This window comes from Fukomys damarensis, unplaced genomic scaffold, assembly GCF_012274545.1.
Source record: "Fukomys damarensis isolate Sample0158 unplaced genomic scaffold, DMR_v1.0_HiC HiC_scaffold_16, whole genome shotgun sequence".
NCBI classification, from domain to species: domain Eukaryota; kingdom Metazoa; phylum Chordata; class Mammalia; order Rodentia; family Bathyergidae; genus Fukomys; species Fukomys damarensis.
Genome location: NW_022900928.1, coordinates 22,289,593 through 22,311,148, shown reverse-complemented (window position 1 = coordinate 22,311,148; position 21,556 = coordinate 22,289,593). Strand labels below are relative to the sequence as shown.

At 35.3% G+C, this 21,556-nt stretch overlaps 1 protein-coding gene across 1 annotated transcript; it reads right to left on the bottom strand.

Annotated features, from left to right (window-relative positions):
* Positions 1-14,854: 14,854 nt before the first annotated feature.
* On the bottom strand, positions 14,855-15,778 carry LOC104856525 (olfactory receptor 2D3-like). The gene has a single exon (XM_010615976.1). It carries the CDS (start codon positions 15,776-15,778, stop codon positions 14,855-14,857), a length of 924 nt encoding a protein of 307 aa, XP_010614278.1.
* Positions 15,779-21,556: the final 5,778 nt, after the last annotated feature.

The following is a 21,556-nucleotide window of genomic DNA, read 5'->3' as shown; positions in this document are numbered from 1 at the left end:
GAATGTTTGCTCCTGAGTATAGACCAGCAAGAAGAAAAGAAATATATTAGTCATCTATTCCAGAAACTGTGAATGGCTTAGTTATTTTATTAATCAGTATCTAACACTGTGGTCTTGATTTCTGTCTCTTAACAGTCTATCAAAAGTCTGAGTTTTCTTTTTGTTCATTAGTTCTAACAATTGAAAGTCATTACTATTATTTCTTCCTTTGAATCTTTTACTAGCACCAGTGAGGAAAAATCATTTTGAGTTATCTACATGACCAACTCTCAGCTGGACCACCTAAAAAGTTGTAATAAAAAATTATAGTGCAGTTCACCATGCAAACAAATTGCTGTCTTTAAGCCTTTAGAGTTTATGTTGTGATTTTTTTGATATTTGTGATATTTTCATATTTTCCTTATATTTGCAAGATAATTCTAAATAATCACCACTGAGCAATGAATGGAAAGTCAAGGTAAAGGGAGAAATAGTGTTCTGTGACTGTGTCCCTTTCCAACATTCATTTGTTTTCAACATAAAGAGGATTCTTCTAGATATAAGTAAAAATAGCTGCCTTCTTGGTAGTTGCACTCAGTGAAAGTCTTCAAATATTCCCTAGTGTTTTCTACACAGTTTTCATCTCTTTCCACAGATTCCTTTAACAGTAACACTAATTGTCATCTACTGAGCAACCCTTGGTGCCAGTCATTATTAATAGTTTATTTTTCATGCTTCCTAAGTCCTTCTAACATAGTTATTATTCTTCCTATTAGAAGGAAGACCAAAAAAAAAAAAGACTGAGATGCATTCTCAAATTGTTTCAATGAGGTCTCCTTATACTTTTTGTATCCTGCAAATTGCTATCCTTCTTGCTTAAAACTGCTGGAACTGAAGGTTAAAGGTCTTTGCAGTTCTCCTTGGTTAATCTCTCATATCTGCTCACTGAAAAAAAATCCACATTCTTTCTCCATTTCCAGAGGCTTTTTGTTGTTGTTGTTCACCAGGGATCCAATTTAGGACCTTCAGTTTATGATGCAGGTGGTGGCACTACTGAGCTAAATCCCCAGCCTATGATTTCCAGAGTTTTAAAACCAATTGGGTTGGCAGAGTTATCAGCACACGCAAAAATAACAGACACATTTAAACAGCTATTTTTCGACATTCTTTGGGTCTTGGACAACAAGCAATAGAAAATATGGAGGAAACAAATATTGTGAGAACTGACATTCTTTGCAGATAATTTGATTGTATGCCTCAAAAATCAGAACTAGTCCTATCCTATAATAGTTGGTCAGGTACAAAATGAGTAAGTTTTTGTGCTGTTGTATACCAAAAGTAACCATATTGGAATTTTAGTAAAAATCATTCACAAAAGTAACAATGGATAAACATAGCAGTTTAAAGAAATTTCTAAGACTTTTAAGAAGTAATAGAAACAGCTTTCAATTATCAGAACTAATCAGCAAAAAGAAAACTCAGTCTTTTGATATAGAATCTGTTAAAAGAAATCAACAGCACCGTGTTGTCTTCTAATTTGAAGACAAACAAGAAAAACAATGTCTACATAAATAAATGCACATATTGATGTTATGAATAGAATAATGAAGTCTTATAAAGAAATTCAGTGAAATTCCAAACAAGTTCTTAAATAACTTTTGTGAGGGAAATGCTCATTTTCCTTAATTTTATCTGGATGAGTAATTTAATGATACAAAGCGTGTTATGGAAAAGCAAAAGAAGGGAGTAGAAGAAACATATCCTAATGGATATAAAATACATTGTCATTTCCCTCTTATTAATATAATGCATACTGTATATTTGACAAATATATTACAGTATTGAATCATATCAAACAATATATAAAAATTATTAAAAGATAAATATGGTATGATAAATAAGTACATTGCCTAGAATTTATATGTATGTTTATACACACATATAATGTAAGTATAAGCCAGAATTTATTTCAACAATATGATTTACTTAGTATATTTCTTGTGAGCAAATGCATATTGGAACATGCATTATACCAAATAGTGTGGAGGATTCTAAAGTTTAAAATGGAGCTATTATAATGACGAAAATATCTCTCTCTGGGCATATACCCAAAGAGATTACATCCCCGCCTCATAAAGATATCTGCACTCCCATATTCACTGCAGCATCCTTCCCAGTAACCAAGACATAGAAGCACCCTAACTGTCTGTCAGTGAATGAACAGACAAAGAAATGGTGGTGGTGGTGGTGGTGGTGGTGGTGGTGGTGGTGGTGTGTGTGTGTGTGTGCGTGCACATACGGAGCTATTCATCAGCTCTAAAATGGAATAAGATCTTGCTATTTGTCACAGTTGGATGAGCTTAAAAAACATGATGCTGAGAGAATTCGACCAAAAAATATATACTGGTATGATCTCACTTGTATGTAAAATACAAAAAGAAATGTTCAAACCACAGTTAATAAACTTATACTGTATTTTATGTGAAGAATAGAATTTAGCTTCATTTTCCCTAAAAAGAAAAAAAAGATAACTATGTATGATGATACATTTGTTAATTTACTTCAGTATAGTTACCTTTTTCCTATCCATATGTGTCCAGTAACATGATGTTGTTGGCCTTACATATGAAGAATAAAATTTATTTTAAACATTTAAAAAATTTATTATTTAGAATAGATTAATGATAGATTAGTTTTCCCCTTCCTTTTCAACCAGCTTTTCCCCAAGCATATAGCAAAGGAAAATGTTAACTAAAAATATCACATTTTTATGGATTACAAACCACTATAAGCAAAATAATGTAAAAAAAAATCTGGGAAGATATTTGCAAAAATGTCACAAATTTTTAATTTTTCTAATATCTAAAGACCTTTTAAAATAAGTTATAAAATAGAATCCATTAGAAATTATGCAAAAATTTAAACCCACATTCGCAAAAATAGGTAAAACTGAAAATAAATATGAAACAAAAGCATGCTTATTAAAATAACAATGGATAACATAGTTTGCTTTTTAGGTAAAGTTCAATGTGAAATAATTTTCAAATTTAATAATATAGCAAGAAGACTATACTTATTAGTTGAAATTTGAGCTACCAGACTTTATATGTAATGTATAATTTTAATCTTTTGCACAAAGTATTCATGGATGTGTGTTTGCGTGTACATGTGTATCTGTAATTTATATTTATTTCTACCAGCATTTAATTTAATATACACTAGAAGTCCTCTAGTCCCTGTCAGCTATAGAGGAGGAGAACAAGCTCACCGATAATCACCCAGGTTCCAGAGCTATACAGTTGAGTTTGAGTCCAGCCTTGTGTTATTGATGTGTGACCAGCAGCACAGTACTGAGATTTTCTCTATCTAGTTTTGTTCAGTGGTAAATGGTGGTACAAAATACAAATACCTAATATTTAGCAGGTAGTGTTTATATAAAGATTCACCAAAACATAAATCATTTAAAAATTAATACATGATTAATATACAATATTACATAATATGTCACTATAACAACAGGATCACGATCCAGATCCCATTATTACTACAAAGTTAGGAAAACAGTTGTGAAAGACTAAGCATAGTAACACATGGCTGCTGTGTGGAAGGAAAAGTATTAATCTCATTTTTAAACCCTTCTAATTTTTTTGTTCTTTGTTCACCTGTTTAGATTGGAACTGCATTGCTAGCAAAATTCACAGTCAAGGCCACATGTGATAAGGGAGACAGACCTCCAAGAATATGTAATGAGTGTAAAAGACAAGACTCAATTAGATTTAATCAGATCATTCTCAATAGCTTTTTGAAAATTTCTTTGTACTATGAAAAATTTCCAACATATAACAACCGAGAACAATAGAATTTCAATAAGATTCTAATGCATAAAGCAATTATGACCAATTAACCATTTAGTTTAGTATTGTTTTACTGTAATAAGATTTACTTACTATTTTGAAAGGCTCTTATCATTGAAACTACAAAAGAGAAATTAACATTGTCAATAAGTCTGAAATTAGAACCTAATCTTCCCTCGGGTTAAAAATAAAAAAGATGAAAATAATTATATGTAAGGATTCTTAGGAAAATGTTACTCTGCAGTAGCCGAATCACTTGCATACATGACTAAGTCCACAGAAAATAACCTGTTAATAGTGATTACTCTATTCTTGGGAAATAGGCATTTAGGGGGAACAGGGCCGAGGACTTTCCCTTATATGTACATAAGCGCAAACCTATCATTTTATTAGTTTTACAATTTAGTTTTCTAAGTAAAAAGAAAATAATTATCTACAATAAATAGTAAATACAAATATATGAGAGAATTATAATAGAACAGAGATAATAAAGATGGAATAACTAATGAGAATGGAAATCAGCAAAGTGTGCTTAAAAAGTAGGCTAAACTAAAGTTATTTTCCATAAACCAGAAAAATATACAATAGTCAATAAATCATACTGGGACAAATGAATATCAGATAAAGTTTGGCCACATACTTTATCATAGACAAAACATTCCAAGAGATTTAAGATGTGTATCCACATTTCACACTTAAAAATAAGGTGATTATTCTCTGATTTTATGAGGTCAAAGGCTTCTGAGTCTGACAATAAAGGTATAAACTACAGCATTTTAAGTTTGTAAACATTCATAAAAGTGCAGTAGTAAATTAATAGGGAAATTTATGATAAGTATTATCTGATAAAAATTATAAAGATGAACTAACCCTTCATAATAAATTTCAAACTCAATACAATTTAACAAAGCCAAGTTAAAATTAGATGTCTTTTTCTCATCTCACTGATGTGATATTTTAAAATTTATAATATGAGAATGAAGTTTGTGTGCTACCAGAAATACAAATTATTAAAATCTGCATGAGGGGTATGTTGTCAAAATAAACAAAATGCATTAAAAAGAAGAATATACATTGATAAACTAAATTCAATAATATTTTATAATAAAATTATTTTCTTCAAAAACAATATGGGAAAACTAAGGATTCTTATTACAATATTAGTTACAATAATAAAGCTTTGTGAAGAGCCAAATATTAAATACAGAAAATCAAAATGATGGAATGCTAGGTTGTCACTAAAAATGTCAAATATATTACAACCCAGAAATGTTGCAAAATATCGAAGACACAGAAGTGAGTTATAAAAATGTTTTATACTGTAATTTTTATTTTAATATTTGTCTTTCCAAGTTATAAATGTATTTTTCTTAGTGATGGGATTACGAGTGACTTTCTCTTTTCATCTTTGTATGGCTTTATAGTTTCCAAATTCCCTGTTAGGGAAAGCACCTTGTTCATAATCAGATAATAAATACTTGTTCACCAGATCCTTTATAATCTGGACTCAACTTGATTCTTTACTATTGTCTCTTCCCTCTTTAATCTGGGACATTATAAACCTGCTTTCCTAAAGCAGATACACATTGAGAGGCCTTACATTAAGCTCTTTGTTACCATTGTTCTTTTTTTTTCTCATTGAATTTATTGGTACATTTTAGGTATACAGTACAGTTACACTCATCACTGGGATCTTGTACCTCTACGTGACAGATCTTGGTTCTCATTTTTCCCCTTATCCCTGCCCTCCCTTCACCCCCTCCTCCCTTCCCTTCTTTATTGGCATCATCTAATTTTCAGAAGATGTTATTCATTGTGCATTTCATATAGATAATGAAACCAAGGCGTAAGGTGATTAAGTAAATTTTCCATGGTTAATTAGGTAGGATTGGAAACCAGATGCCCATATCAAAGCCCCATGCTTTAAAACTCTAACCATGTTGTATAGCCCATTTTTGAAAACTTGATGATATTGAAATAAGGATTAGTGGTAGAAGAGAGCAAAAGTAAAACCAAGTAGACTTGTTCTACTGTACACTAACACCAGATGCCATTATTGAAACTTTTCTTTCGCTTTTTACTCTGCTTTTATTTAATTCCATTATCAAACTTTCTAAATATTTTTTTTACTTTAAATAGAAGCAAAACAAAACAAACAGTAACAAAACCAGCATAGGTCACAATAGTCACAAGATGTAATCAAGCCTAATGTACATCGATGGTTTAATGGGTAAACTGAATTCAGTATGTGTATAATAGAAATGTGTACTCAGCCGTTAAAAAGCAGGAAATTCAGTCATAAGTTGCACAAGGGATGAAACTTGTACTGAGTGAAATAAACCTGTCACTAAGAGAAAAATACTGTATGATTTTTCTTATATGAGGTAGCTGAAATAGGCAAACTCGTAAAACAGAAAGCATAATGTTGGTTATGGAGAGGTGGAATTTTGTTAAGTGGGCATAGAGTTTTAGTTTTTGAAGATGAAAAGATTCTAGAACTTTGTCACACAATATAAATATCATTAAATGCTCCCAAAATGTAAACTTAAAAATGGTAAAGGTGACAAATACTATTTTATTACAATTTTAAAAGGGTTTTTCTTAACCAGGCGTGATGGTGCATGCCTGCAATCCCAGCACTTGGGAAGCTAAGGCAGGAGGATTGCTGTGAGTTCAAGACCAGCCTGGGCCACAGAGTGAGTTCCAGGTCAGTCTCAACTACATAGTGAGACCCTGTCCAAAAAACAAACAAAATAAAAATGATTTTTCTTTTAAGTGAAGAGTGTATACAACTTCCCTTGATTCTTATTCCTTGGGTTCACTATCTAATTTTTGATTATGGCTTGACTGCTGAATTTTCCAGTACACATTTATTACTTCCTCCTTCTGCTTGGTATCATATCATTGACTCCTTAAATCTTTTCAATCTCATTTCTGTTTCCATGAATGTATTGTAACCATGATTTTAACAAAGCAAAGATCTTGTTTCATGCCATATCTCTTCAGTCACTGTGGCATTTGTTATAACTATTAATATTTCTTAAAACGTTATATTTCAGTAATTATAAAGTACTTATTTTACAATTTTTTTCTTGAGTTCTAGATTTTAATCATGTTTTCTAAATCATATCCCCAAGCTGATACTTCTATTTCTTCTTGTACTTGTCTATATCCCATATAAAAAGCAAATCACAAAACAAATGATACAATTAGAAAATTGAATCTTTATCTCAGTGTCTTATTTTAAATAACTTACTTGAGGTATAACTGACATATAAACATTGTATATGTTTAAGGTATACAACTTGATGTTTTGAGACATAAGCACTGGGATATGATCATCACAATCAAGCTGATTAATATATCCATGACTTTCACACAGCCACCATTTCCTTTTTCCCCCTGTGGTCAGAGAATTTAAGATCTATTTTCTGCAGAGAATACAGTATACAAGTATAACAAGTATACAGTATTGATGGTATTAGCAACTACAGTCAACATGATGTACATTAGATCTTAAGAACTTATCTTGCATAACTGAAAATTTATACTATTTGATTAACATTATTCCATTTCCTCCCCTCAACTTCATATTATTTTAAAAATCATTTTCCGATTCTTTGAGTGATCCGACATCACCAATATACTCAGTACAGATATTTACTTCTTTCCTCACCTTTTATCCCAGCCTTATCCAAAAGTACTCTGCAGTTCTCAACTTTATAGACTTTCACAGAAAAATTCTGGTCCCTTTAGTTTTAACAATGCATTAGCTGATTACAGTTAGCATCGATGTAATCACTTTCTGAAGCTGTTACTCACTTGACAAGCCAGAGTTGACCTTTATTTTTCCAAAGTGCAGAAAAAGATTTTCATGCAGTTCTTATGCTATCTTCTCATTATTTGTTCGCATGTTCATGGACTAGGTTGTTTCTTTAATCTACATTGTGTGACATATATAATTTATTTTTACTGCCTGTAATTCAATATCACCTGACAGTGATCACCCCCAAACTGATCACTAGGTAAAGAGAATTTATGAGCTCAGCGTGAGCCACCCTTCAATGATGAGTGTGAGTTCAGTTGTCCTAAGGATAGTAATGAGGATGCATGCCTACATACGCCCGTCAACAGCCATGAGCTAAACATGCTCCTGTCTGCCTCTCCAGAGGAGGAGACTCTGGCTCTCTGCTGGTTCTGCCTGCTCCCAAAGCCAAGTGGATAAAGTGGATAAAGGGAATGAGGAAGGAGTCCGGAAGGTGATGCACCAAGACAGCAAGAGGCAAAATCCAAAGAGAGATTACTTTTAAGTGCCACAGGTGAGGCAGTGGGTATCCACAGCCTTCGTATTCATTCTGTATTCTTGGTCAAGAACTTAACCATTTCCACAGGAGTTGGAGAACAGGATCCATGAAGAGTACATTTTTGTCTCTAAAAGTCAGATCAAAAAGAGAGACAATCCTTAATTCTTTTAAGGATTCTTTTCCATGAAAATAATCTTCAAAAGAACTAAGCCCCTCCCCAGCATCTTACCCATTCTCACCTAGATCACTGGCAGCTATAAACACAGGGTCGTAAGTGCAGTGATGGAGACAGAGGTAATAAGAAAAGTGTGGTTTCTGAAGCCCTCTGGTCCTTACCCTAAAAGGCAACCTTCATTGTAATTTCCCAATATGCTGAGATGGGAATATCATCTGGGCTATGAATCTTATTCTCCCAAGCCCTGGGAGAAATATTTTGTTGAAGGACATAACCCCAAATCCACTAAGGAACAAGCTTGGAGGATTTTCCAGAAGGAAGTCATCAAGCCTGAAGTTCTAAGAGCTATTACAATCAGGGCGTCCCCTAGGGCAATCAGTACTGCTATCTTTTTAAAATCTTTCTATAGTAAGAAATCCTAAGGGCATTTTAAAGATGACATTCTGAAACTGAAATACATGAATCATACCTGATATCAAACACTACACTGCTGGGTCTTAACTATTTTGAACCTCTGCAGTCTCTAAGCTGCTGAATTTCTAAAGCAGAGGAATCAGTGATGATGAAAGGGTAAAATATAGCTGATACAAGCACAGTCCTCTCTGCTTCTACAGGTGATTCATTCCAGAACCCCTGCAGATAAGAAATCCTTGGGTGCCCAAATTTCTTATATAAAATATAGTAGTATTTTCACATGATCTATGTACATCCTCTTGAATATTTTAAATCATCTCTAGATTACTCACCATACCTAAAACTTCTTCATGTGTTTTATTTAGACACATGAAAATTATGTTTGCATTTGATGGAATCCATGGATGTAGACCCTTTGGTTACAAAGGGCTGTCTACCTGTCATCTGTATGATATCCCCCCAAAGAAAAAAGTACCAGGGAGTTCAAAACCCTTGTGTGCATTTTAAATCAAATGCTCTAATTGCTTTGCACTTTTATGAGGAAAATAGGAAAATACACTAGTGGTACACTGTGAGTCCAAGATATCCCAACTGTTTAAATGAAGGCTTTACTGTAGCTACTGCAACACAGAAGTGCAATGTGAGGTCTCATCATATAACATAGATCCATACAGAAATGGGTTTAGAGGAGAATTCTTGCTTTCTTCACCCAGCTCCCCCTTTGTGAGTGTTCCTTATCATCTACAGGTTGCTCACACCAAAGAATGCTGAGAATATTTCCTTCCTCTTCTTTCACCTCTTATATATTTGCCTATTGTACTATCTTGTCTATCTCTCCATTACTACAACCCTACTTGAGACCCTCATTTCTCACCTGAACTTTCCTGCCCACCCATTTATTCTCAATACAATACCCAGTGACTTTTTCTTTCTTTCTTTCTTAGTACATGTTTGTAGTACATAATGTTTACATTCCTTGAGGAGGATTGCTACACGTATATGATACATCTTAATTCCTTTTTTAAATCCCTTTTCCTTCCCTTCTTCCCCCCTCTATTCATCTCTTAATCCTTTTTTTTATTAAACATAATTCTAGAGTGGCTTTCCATTGAGTGTGAAGTAAAATCAACTACCTTTTCATGACTTCTTGAAGGGTTTGAATTGCATCATCCAAAAACATATTTCTACTGGGAAGCTCTTAATATGACCATTTTGGAATAAAGATATTTGCAGAAGTAATTAAAGGGAATCTTAAGATATGATCATCCTGAATTAGGTGGTCTTAAATCCAGTGATAAGTATTTTTATAAAAAGATATAAGAGAAAGGAAGCCCAAGTAAGGCAGAAGAAAGATTGGAGTTACACTGCCACAAGCCAGGGAAACCTGTAAGTCACCAGAAGCCACCAGGATCTGACAGAGGAAGAAGGATTTCCTCTAGAACCTTGAGAAAGAGCTGGTGTGATGACACTTTGATTTGGGACTTGTGCTTTGCAGAACTATGAGAGAGTAAATTTCTATTACCTCAAGCCACGCAGGTTGTGGTAATGCCTTGTGGTAGCCCCAGAAAACTGATGCCAGGGACTTGCTGATTTATCTCCTCCTATCTCTTGTCATGGTTTAGCTTCCAAACACACCTTCTTCTGTGTGATAATTGCAAATATCATATTTGTCTTCCTGGTTCCTCAGCCTGAATCCTTTTCTCCCAAATATCTCCTTGATTTTCTCAAGACGCCGGTCACAATACAAGTACTGATTTCTGGAAATTGTGAGATGTCCTCTAAATCCAAGATGGCCTTTCCTAACAATCCACTTAAAATTACTGACCATCCTCTCTTGACCATTATTTTCTCATAGCACTTATTAAATGAGCCATATTGTATGTTTTAGTTATTGATTTTTATAAACCTTTCTACAATTAAATTCTATTAGGGATGGAATTTTGAACACTGTTCATTGGTATGTATTCAACATATAAAAGAGTGTTCAAGGGCTGGGAATTTAGCTTGGTGGTTCCACTGCCTGCCTTGTAAACACAAGGACCAGAGTTCAATCTCTGCTACCAGAAAAAAAAAACAAACAAAACAAGAGAGTGTTCAAAAATACATGGTCAAAAAAAGTACACTGTCAATAAACAAGATAAATATTCATTGAATAAATGAACTCAAACTATATCATATGAGTTGATAAAAAAACGTATGACATGGTATAAATAAAACATTTTATTACCCTTAAAATCTGAAAAATAAAATCTTAAAATCTTGTTCTAGAAAATATGGGTATTTCCCACACCAGGATGATTTTGGAACTCTTTAGTTTTTCACATGCTCTATATTCCTCTAGCCAGTACTTTACAGTTTAGTATCTAGCCAGTGCTAGCCATTTCCATTTAAAAATTATTTTCAAGGTCTGACATTTTCCAGTGCTGGGGAATCACACTTAAGACCCTGCAAATACTAGACAAGCCACACTCCCAGGTAGAGTATCTGATTTTCTTACCCAGTTGACTGGATCAGTTTCCTGTGATCAGTTATATAGTTTTTATAAACTCAGTGTAGTCTGTGACACATTTTTATTTCAATTGTGTGATACTATTTTCTTGTTATTTAATGGCTATCAAAGAAAAAGACTTTGAATTCATATAGACAGAAGTTATGTCTAACAGTGGGTGCTGCTACTTATGACACTGCTTTTCAAAGGATCTGTAGTGAAGTCAGTTTTCACTTTTGTATTTTTATAATTTTCCATACATCCTACACTGATACTTTTATAAAATACCTAACACTACTAGCTAGAATAATACATTGAAGCAGAAACAAAGACTTATAGAATATTTAATTTTCAGAGATTGAACCCAACTTGATAAAATAAATGACTTCTATGGTTACTGTAAATGTGTGTAAGTAAACATTTCTAGTCACAGAAAAGCAGCAAGAAATTCATGGAAATATGCAAACCCAAATATCACACTCTGAGTAGCATTGATGTATAACTTTCATTTTTTTTTTATTGGTACCAGGGATTGAACTCAGGACCTTATATTTGGAAGGCAGGCACAGCACCATTGAGATAAATCCCTGGTGCAACTTTCATTTTTATAATACATGTAATATATGAAATAAATCTTGTTAGTTGTGATGTTCTGAGATGTTGCTTCAACATCTCCTAGACTGAGAAGCCAAGAGTCTCCTTAATTATAAAAAGAGCGTAGCATATCATTCTCAGTTTTTGGAAAATTAAGTGTTTGTTGACTCTCCATGTTCATGTATGTGACTGAACCTTGAATGTATCTTGCACACTACAACAGACCACTCTTCATTCATGGTACACATTATATATTTCAAAAAATCCAGTAAATTTGGGCAAACCTGCATTTTATGAATTTTCAACTGTCCCCTCTACAAAACTGCAGGTTGGTAAGGCCAAAAGTACTAGGATTAGGATCCTGACTCTTGGCCAGAACTTTAGAGTGGGAATGCTATGATCTGAGTTCGTCAGTGTATAGCGTTTCTTCTTTAAGCAATTTTCGAAGTTAACATGTACATGATAATTTTCTTCGGTGTGTTCTATGTTAAGGCCTTTTTGTAGAATCATCCTCACCTTCAAGCTGTTTCACAGTCTCAGCTTTTTCTAACAGGGGGAAACCACTGTTTAAAAAGCCAAGCTGACACAATCTGTCCCTCTCCGCCTGCTTATCCTTTACTAGAGAACAGTGATCCCAGAATGTGAAACTGAATTATAATTTCCTCAAAACAGACATACATTTTGAGCTTTTCTTGTCTTAATGCTCATTATTACTAACTTTTGTCTTCTAATTTCAACAGATGCAGCCTGCTGTGCCTTTGTTGAGGCAACATTTGCTCACCCAGTGGTCTTCAAGTCTCATCAAGCCACTAAGATTCCTTTTCTCTGCTCCTCACGGTACACCAATTCCTGGGTTTAAACCACCATTGCTATGGGATGGGTCTCTGACTGAAGCTTGTGCACCTGTACAACTCTTTCCCGAGTGGACCTTGGCTGGGCAGGTTTGTCCCAGCCTCTGGAGTCAGGTCAAATCACTGGCTGGGGTCTGCTTGCAGCTGCTTTCCTCTGGACCACACAGCTACTCCCCAGGATCTGCAAACACTCACAGATGCTGTTGGCTGGGCCCCTGCAGCTCTTTCCTGGGCAGGCCTAGGCTGGGCGAGCTGGAATCTCCGGGGCCTGGGCAGATCCCTGGCTAGGATCTGCCTGCAGCTACTCTGGTCTGGACCACACTGCTGCTCCCTGGAATCTGAGCATACTCCCAACTGTATCTTTTCAATAGGCATCATTTGATCCTAAAATACTAAATCTTTTAGAAATATCAATATTAAAATATATACATAGGTATATTAAATAGGCTTTGGGTTAATTTACCTGCATTTTTAAAGTTCTTAAGTACAACTTTTTTGATAATTCAAAATTTAAAAAGAATTCAGTGTTTGATGAAGGAGAGATTCGAAACTCGCTGAAGGTGTTTCCTTGAATAGGATCACAGGAGCCCGTGTTCCTTGAAAGTACTACACATCACATGGATATAGTGAATCTATTGTTGCATATATTTGAATCTTCCATGCTGAATCATCCTACACACAATGCATTTGATTCAGCGAGGATGGCAATATATAGAATTCACAACATTGATACTAAAGGCAGACCCTGTGTACTGAAGCTTCAGTGGCCAAAGTCAGACTTTTCTAATTTTCTCTTCCTGATCTTTGCCCCTAATCACTTTGTTTGAACACATATTAAGAGAATGTTACCACTGATAGATGAATTCCAATTGTTAACTACTTCTAGAAGTAGAATAAAGTGTTTGAGGGTCTTCCTGTTTTGTATGATGAGCATAGCAGCACTATATTCTCTATGACAAAAACCCCTACAAAGGGTTCCATGGCAGAAGAGTGGGAGAAATTGGGAGGGGAGAGGTACATGGAAGTTTACCAAAGGAAGGACAAGTACTTGAATATGCGTTTACCACAGTATGTCTGCCGGGAGAAATAGAGAGCCACAGGGGGAATAGGCAATACTGGGATGATTCACAGCTAGCTTTTTGTGCCTCACAGATTTGGAAAGAGGGATGGAGATTCATAGCATTGGGTTCATCCTGCCACGCCTAGAGCTCGGCCTTTAGTTGAGTGTGGTAAATGAGATAACAGCAGATTTTCTTCTAAGGGAGAGGCAGCACACACCCTACACTCTGGCAGGAAGCTGCAGGTATGTCACCAGTGATACTTTTGCCCTACAGAGGGGTATTTAGAAAAGACAAAAGAGTCAATTCATCCCACAAAGCAAACTCCAAGACTTCCTCTCAAGTGTCAGCTATTCTGTTCCATTTCTTACCAAGGAGAAATTAACAGATAGTGGTAGAGTTGAAAAAAACATGTCTTGAGGAGAGGGTGCTAAGGACTGTTGGAGTCACAGGGGTTCCTCACATGACACTGCTGGTGTAGGGAGATTGCTTCTCGATTCTAGTTCCTTCAAATCAGCTGTTATCTTTAGAGGAAGCTGTTGTGCAATAAAGGTGTTTGGTGAAAAGCAAGATCCCGAATCTTGTTGACTCTGCCAACCACTCCCTTATTAGTGACTGAATTGGCTATAGTAGTAGTTTGAAGTTCTAGAGATCAAAAATGTGTCCTCAGTATCAGAGTTTCAAGGGGAAATTACAGACATTTTCTCACAGGAAACTGGGAGAAACTACCTTATTGGTATCTGCAGGGATTTCAAGATCTTTGCATGATCCTAGCATAAGTTTGGCAAGTAGCTGTGGTGGGGTTTAGAGCCAAAAAGAAATATCCCCAGGTGAAAACAATTCATCACACAAATCAAACAGTATAAAGGAAGACTTTATTCACTATTTAAAAATATTTTCAGTGTAGTAACCAATACTCTGTCACAAGGAAAGCTGCAGCCACAGAAAATAAACTTGTACAAGACTGCAGTCAGCCATCCTGAAAGTATTCTTAGAGGTGCAAGCATACATACATGACCTTTACTGATATCTTGGATTAGAGATGATTCACAATAAAAACATTAGTGATTTTTGCACTTTGGAATGTCTCTATATCCCTGATATATACCAATATAAAGATTCCTGCCTCTGCAGACTTTACTTTTTAAGCACTTTCCTAAATGCCTCTTTCACATCCTTATTCCTCAGGCTGTAAATGAATGGGTTCATCATGGATGTTATGACTGAGTAGAACACTGAGACCACCTTATTCCCCTTATCCATTTTCTTTGTATTTGGCTGCATGTAGGTAAATATTGTTGACCCATAGAAAAAGATAACAACAATGAAGTGAGAGCCACAGGTAGAAAAGACCTTTAGTCTTCCATTCCCTGACCGTATCTGAATCACAGTACAGATGATATTCCAGTAGGAGAAAAGGATCAGAGAGACAGGACCCAAGAGGATGACCACACCCATTACAAAAATGGCCATCTCAGCATTGTAGGTTTCTTCTGAGGCCACTTTCAAGAGCGCAGGAGGCTCACAAAAATAGTGGTTAATTACTTTTGATCCCTGATATGGGAGGCATAAAGTGAAGGTGGTGTCTACTAAAGACACAAATACACCACTAGCCCAGGACCCTATGGCTAACAAAACACAAACTCTCTGGGTCATGATGGTAGAGTAGTGCAGGGGCTTGCAGACAGCCACATAGCGGTCATAGGACATCGTCGCTAGAAGTGAACTCTCTGTACACCCCATTATTAGGAAGAAAAACATCTGAACTGAACATCCAGCAAATGAAATGGTCTTTCTCATGACCAGAAAATGTAATAGCATCGTGGGAACAATAGTTGTAGAGAAACAGAGGTCAGTAAATGACAGATTTTTAAGGAAGAAGTACATTGGTGTGTGAAGTCGAGAGTCACTATGAATTAGGAGCATGATGAGCAGATTGCCAGACACAGTCAGCAGGTAGATGATGAGAAATACCACAAAGAGCAGGATCTGGGTTTGATGGTCTGAAGAAAGGCCCAGCAAGATGAACTCAGTCAGATTAGTTTGGTTTTCTTTGCCCATGGATGTTTATCCCCTTCTATATATTAGCATATGTAGAGAAGTTGAATGTTGATCACGATGGAGCAAATCTAGAAGTGAAGGGCTCATTGGAAGAACAAATATGTTTGATTTTTAAAATTCTTGTAAACATTGGCGACACCATTTTTCTAGGTTTTTCACCCATACATGTTTCTGAAGCCATTTGGTCAGTAGGTTCAGTGACACCAGGATTATGCCTTTTTGGTGGGCTGCTGCAATGTGCTACCATTCATGGAGGCATTGTTCAACAATCGTGTGGCTAAAAACAGGAAATGGCTCCATAGAAATTTGCATGTTATTCATCTAAATCAAAGACAAATGATAGAAATGTGTTGTATGGATTTGTAAAACTATAAGAATTTCTTCCTTAAGTAGAAAGCCCTGTTTGCATTTTTTTTCTAGCTTACAGGTCACACATCAAACAGAAGATGCCAATAATAAACTTCTCTATTTTATTTCCAGTGGACTCTCTATTGTCTTTCCGAGTAAGAAAGGGAAATGGCAGCTACTTAAATTGTATCATAACCCACCATCCTGTCCTTTCCTAAATTCTTCATTGGATCAGAGAAATGGTCCTTGACTGTGATGGCAATGCTCCAAGACAAGGTACAAAGGGACCTAATTATTGTGGATCCAAAACAACGAAATGGCATCTGGACATAGGCAGCACCACAAACTATGGGAACCCTTCATGGAGACAAAATGCAGCCACGACTATCTGCATAGCTGCAATGTTTTACCTGGCATGACAATGTTTGATCTCATTTATGTTGCAGTCTAACTCAGAACTTTCAATCAGTTAGATGGATGCACTGGTAGAGATTATGTACTGGTCTGATGCAGGAAACACTATTAAAAATCCATACTGTACTCTGCTGTACTTATGGAACAAAACCAAAATGTCACCCTAAAGGCTAAGTAGATCAAGAAGAGTTAGGGAGAGTGGTACATAGCTGGGACTCACAGCTGGAATGTGATATGGCTGGAAAGGATTGAAGCAGTAGTCTTAGAATTGTCCGTTAGCACAAGGGCAATGTCATAGCAGAAATCAGCTTCCTGAAAGGACCATCTTGAGATATGTATAAGTAAAAGACAGCAAGCATGCAATGGTTTGTTTTTGTATAAGAACCTAGTCTAATGGCAGTATAAGGGAAATGTGAACAGACCTGTTGTGGCTGGACCACTGGTTCATGAGCTCCCATATGTGGCTTGACTTCAAGATTGCTAGATGAGTTTTCATTTAAAATGTTTTAATTCATGGCCAGGGATTTAGCTCAGCAGTGATGCCACCTGCCTCAAAAGTGCAAGGTCTTGAGTCCAATCCCTGGCACCAAAAAAAAAAAATTTTGATTCATGTTGATCTGAATTCAGTGTAGCTGAACTTACAGGCATTTTCATTGGCTTTGAGGGACCAGGGAGACAGAGTCAGGCACCACTTTGAGAGACTGGAAAAATCAAATAAAAAAGATCTTCCCTTTCATGTCAGTTTGATATTACAGAGAGGAACAGTGGAAAAGTCAATGACATCAATGAGCAAATTAAACTCTTTTTTAATTCAGTGCTTTGAACTGTGATTTATAACATATGAATAGAAAATGAAGTAAAATGAGTGGGTTACTACAAGCATTGATTAAATTGAAGAAGAAAAGAAAATATCTCTTGCAATAATATAAGCACAGTTTTGAAAAAAATATTTGTCTCATGTGTGTATCTATGTGTATGTGTAGTCATAGAGTAATTATGTTCCTTATTAAGGTCATTATCAAAAGTTTTACAAATAATATGGCTATAAGTCAAAAGTTCTTAAGACTATTAATAAGATCTCATTACTTACTTCACCTTAAAAATGTTAATGTAAATTTTTACTAGTTTATTGTTGCAAATTTTTATGCAATAATTGAAATGTGCATATTTCTACAAATAATTTGGTGAGTGTTGACAAATGTATGCAATCATATGAATTCTAAATATGCATGAGTATATGTTTAGAAGCTTCTCTCCTTGACATGACTTTGAGTTTTTATTTCATTCCATATATCTGCAACCCTTGGCATGTAATAAATTTTTAATAAATGTTCCATGACTGCCTGAATAAACAACTGAATGCATCCAATAATGAATGGATTCATCTTCATATACAGTTTCCTCTCTTTCCTCTTTCATTTCTCTCTGTCTCTCTCTCTCTGACACACACATATGCACATGCATAACTTATCCTGAAAATATACTATAAAAATTAGAAGGCAGAAATGGTGATGTTTTACCTAGGTGGTCTGCTTGGAACATGGAGATCCTGGGACAAGAAAAAGCACAGATAATATGACTTGGGCTACCTCTGCAGGTCAGAGGGCATCTTCGAGAGAGAATACAAATGCAACCTCAATTTGCAATCCTTTGTCTAAAGTATATCTATGCCTCTGAGAACTATGGGACTAGTGCATATAGACTTACAACCTTTGTACTCACCAAGCTCTGACCCCCACAACTCTCCAGGCAATCGTCTGTCAATTGCAGAAAGTTCCAGTGGGTCTCACCAAAAAGAAGCTGCAAGAAAAGTAAAAGAGGGAAAGAGTACAAATGTTGAATTGACTAAATGAACGGAGAACAGAAGATTCTGACCATTAAAAAGACATTACTAATTTGAATAAAATGATCTTTTTGATTTCCTGGGTCTCCAGGTACCTAAACTGATCCTCTCATAAAGACCCCAATAGCAAGATTTGTATGATTAAAGATTCAAAGAAAAATGGAGGGAAATATCCTCTCCAAAATATCTTGTGTGGGTTGTAGAATTAAGAATTTGCTCTTCTGTCAGGATAGACTCAATATTTCTAATTTGGGAAGGTCTTGTTTCCTTTAGACTCTTTTTTCTCATTGAGTTTATTGGTGCATTTTAGGGACACAGTACAGTTACATTCATCATTGGGATCTTGTACCTTTACGTGACAGGTCTTGGTTCTCATTTTTTCCCCTTATCCCTGCCCTCCCTTCACCCTCTCCACCCTTCCCTATTTATAAATACTTTATTTCCATTTTTTCATTTTCTCAGATTTTTTTCTTTTCCCTTATTTCCTTTCCCTTCCCACTTCCCCTACACCTTTAGCCCTTTTCTTCCCATTTCACATTGTCAGTTATACCATTAGGATCTTATTTACAACTATAGTTTTTCACACGAGAGAAACTATTCGGTATTTACACATGTGCAATTTATTTATTTATTTATTTATTTATTTATTTATTTATTTATTTATTGGTACCGGGGATCGAACTCGGGTCCTTGTGCTTGCGAGGAAGGCAGCAGAACCACAGAGCTAAATCCACGGCCCGTGTGTGACTTATTTATTTCACTTAAGAGTATGATCTCAATATGCATCCATTTTCCTATTGGTGACTCTAATTCCTCTGGTCTCTTTCTTCTTGGTCACTTCAGAATCTTTTCTACATGAAGTAGGCTTGATGTGCTCGAAAGAAGAGAACTACAGATGATGGTATCTCTCACTAAGTACAGTAGAGAACCAAAATCTAAGCTACACACCTGGCGTTAGGGTCCCCATGGCTCTCAACCTTCTCACCTGACAGTGGGGCCCAAAATTGGATTTTGTAGTGCTTCCATTCCAGGTGTTCGCTGCATTCTTGGTGGGAATAAACGTGTGTTTTTAAAGCACTAACACTGAACTGAGTATTTTTCTACGAGGAATTATTAAAAGATTGAGGTCCTGGGAGGAGATGCAAACAAAATACTCCCTGAGGTTCCTTTTGGGAATAACTCACTTTATTATTTCTTAACACAATGAGACGCCTTGGGACATTTTGTTTTGTTTATTTATAAGTATAGATTGAATTTTGGAGCTCTCCTCTAATTTCTTTTTTAATTAAAAATTTTTAATACACAATTTCAGTGCATAATGATTACATTTATCATGGGGAGTTGTTTATGTACATAGCACATCTTAATTCTTTCTTCATCCCTGACACCTCCCTTTCATCTCTTGGTCCCCTTTGTATTTGCAAAAGCTCTATTTCCATTTTTCTTTTAATTCATTTTTCATCCCCTTTCCCTCCTTTACCTCCCTATTTCCTCCATCTTTGTTCCTCTTTCTATTTGAAAAACTCTCCCAATTTCATATTATCTATATTTTATTTATTTATAGAGTTTCTCATATAAAAACATTTAATATTTAGCTCATGTGTCTCATTTATTTCACTTAATATTATGGTCTCAAGATGCATCCATTTATTAACAAATACCAAAAGTTTATCCTTCTTTGTGTCACAGTAGTAATCTCCTAAACAGCAAAAATATTTTGTAGGCTCAAACCTGAAATGACAAGAAACCACCCATTCCTCTCCTTTCTCATCTTTGCATCTTCTACATTAAACTGGCAGAAAAATGTGAATTTTTACCCTTTTACAGTATTCTCTAGTAAAATGGGTTTAAAATTATTGTTCATTTGGGGGTGTTGTGGCCACTGTCAGGTAATTTTAGCTGGTTTTAGAAAACAGGTCTGAGCAAATTTCTGTAAAATTTGAGTACTTGAATCTCATACAGATGTGTGAACAGATCCATACTTTTTAAGGGTATGATGTAATGAAATTGCTCAATGTTCTGCTTTCCTTATCAATGTTTATCTCCTTTACATGAAAAGTTTTATAGTCCTTTACCATATTGCATACTAAATTTTGTCCATCTACCTTCTTGGTGCTTCCAGTGAAATAACTATTCATAGCTTCATAATAATTTATACATTTTATCACCGAAAGTATTTTGTCTTATTGCTTAACCCTTTAGTCATCATTAGACAGATGCAAATAGAATTGTAGGATCTGACAAGCATCAATTAAATGAAATGAATAAAAAAATTCAAGAAGGAAATTGAGACTAGGTGAATGCTTGTGAAATCTGTTGCGATCAAAGATGGGATAGAATTAGATTGACTCACTATTAGTACTGATATTTCTTAATAGAACAACAGGTTTAAAGTCATAGGGATTAAGGGACTGCTCTGAAGTGGAACAGGATGACATAATCTGGAACTCTAACTTTAGTCTTTTCTTCAGGCCATCACTTTTAGCTCTTCCTGTGCCACTTCCCAATCTATTCCACTGGCTCCATGCAAATTTCTAGAGGGACAATAAATGTTGTGATGTTGCAGGAAAATATGTAATGACTCCTTTTTAAATACTGGTTCTCTGTGGATATATTTATCCAAAGTCAGCATTGTAGTAGTTACATTAGCTTTAGGAGAAAGTTATCTGTTATAGACCTCATATATCTGATAAAAAATTTTTCTGCAATGAAAAGGAAAATTTACCCAAAGACAATTTTCACCAATTTAGTCACCTGTAAAACTTTTTGCTACCCTCAATCTTTTTATTTCTTTGCCAGTTCACTTCCTGATAGGCACCCAGGACAGTCATAGCTTTTAACTATCACGTCTCCTCTGCAGATCAATCAATCATCATCATTCTATGTCTCCCTTTGAATGGCATTCCAGGCATTTTGAATAAAGTAGCATAGTTATAACTGAAATAAATTATATATTAATTTGAGTATGTAAAAACTGTAAAGCATAATTATGTATAGCTTTTCATCTTCATATTTTAAAACTAGAGGCACCAACAAAATTGTTCTTTGTTCTCTACTTCTACACATATTTAGTCATGTAAAAATTCAATCTTTGGGCCTGGGATTTAGCCACCTCCTTTGCAAGTGCAAGGACCCAAGTTTGATCCCAGTACCAAAAAATAAAAAAATAAATA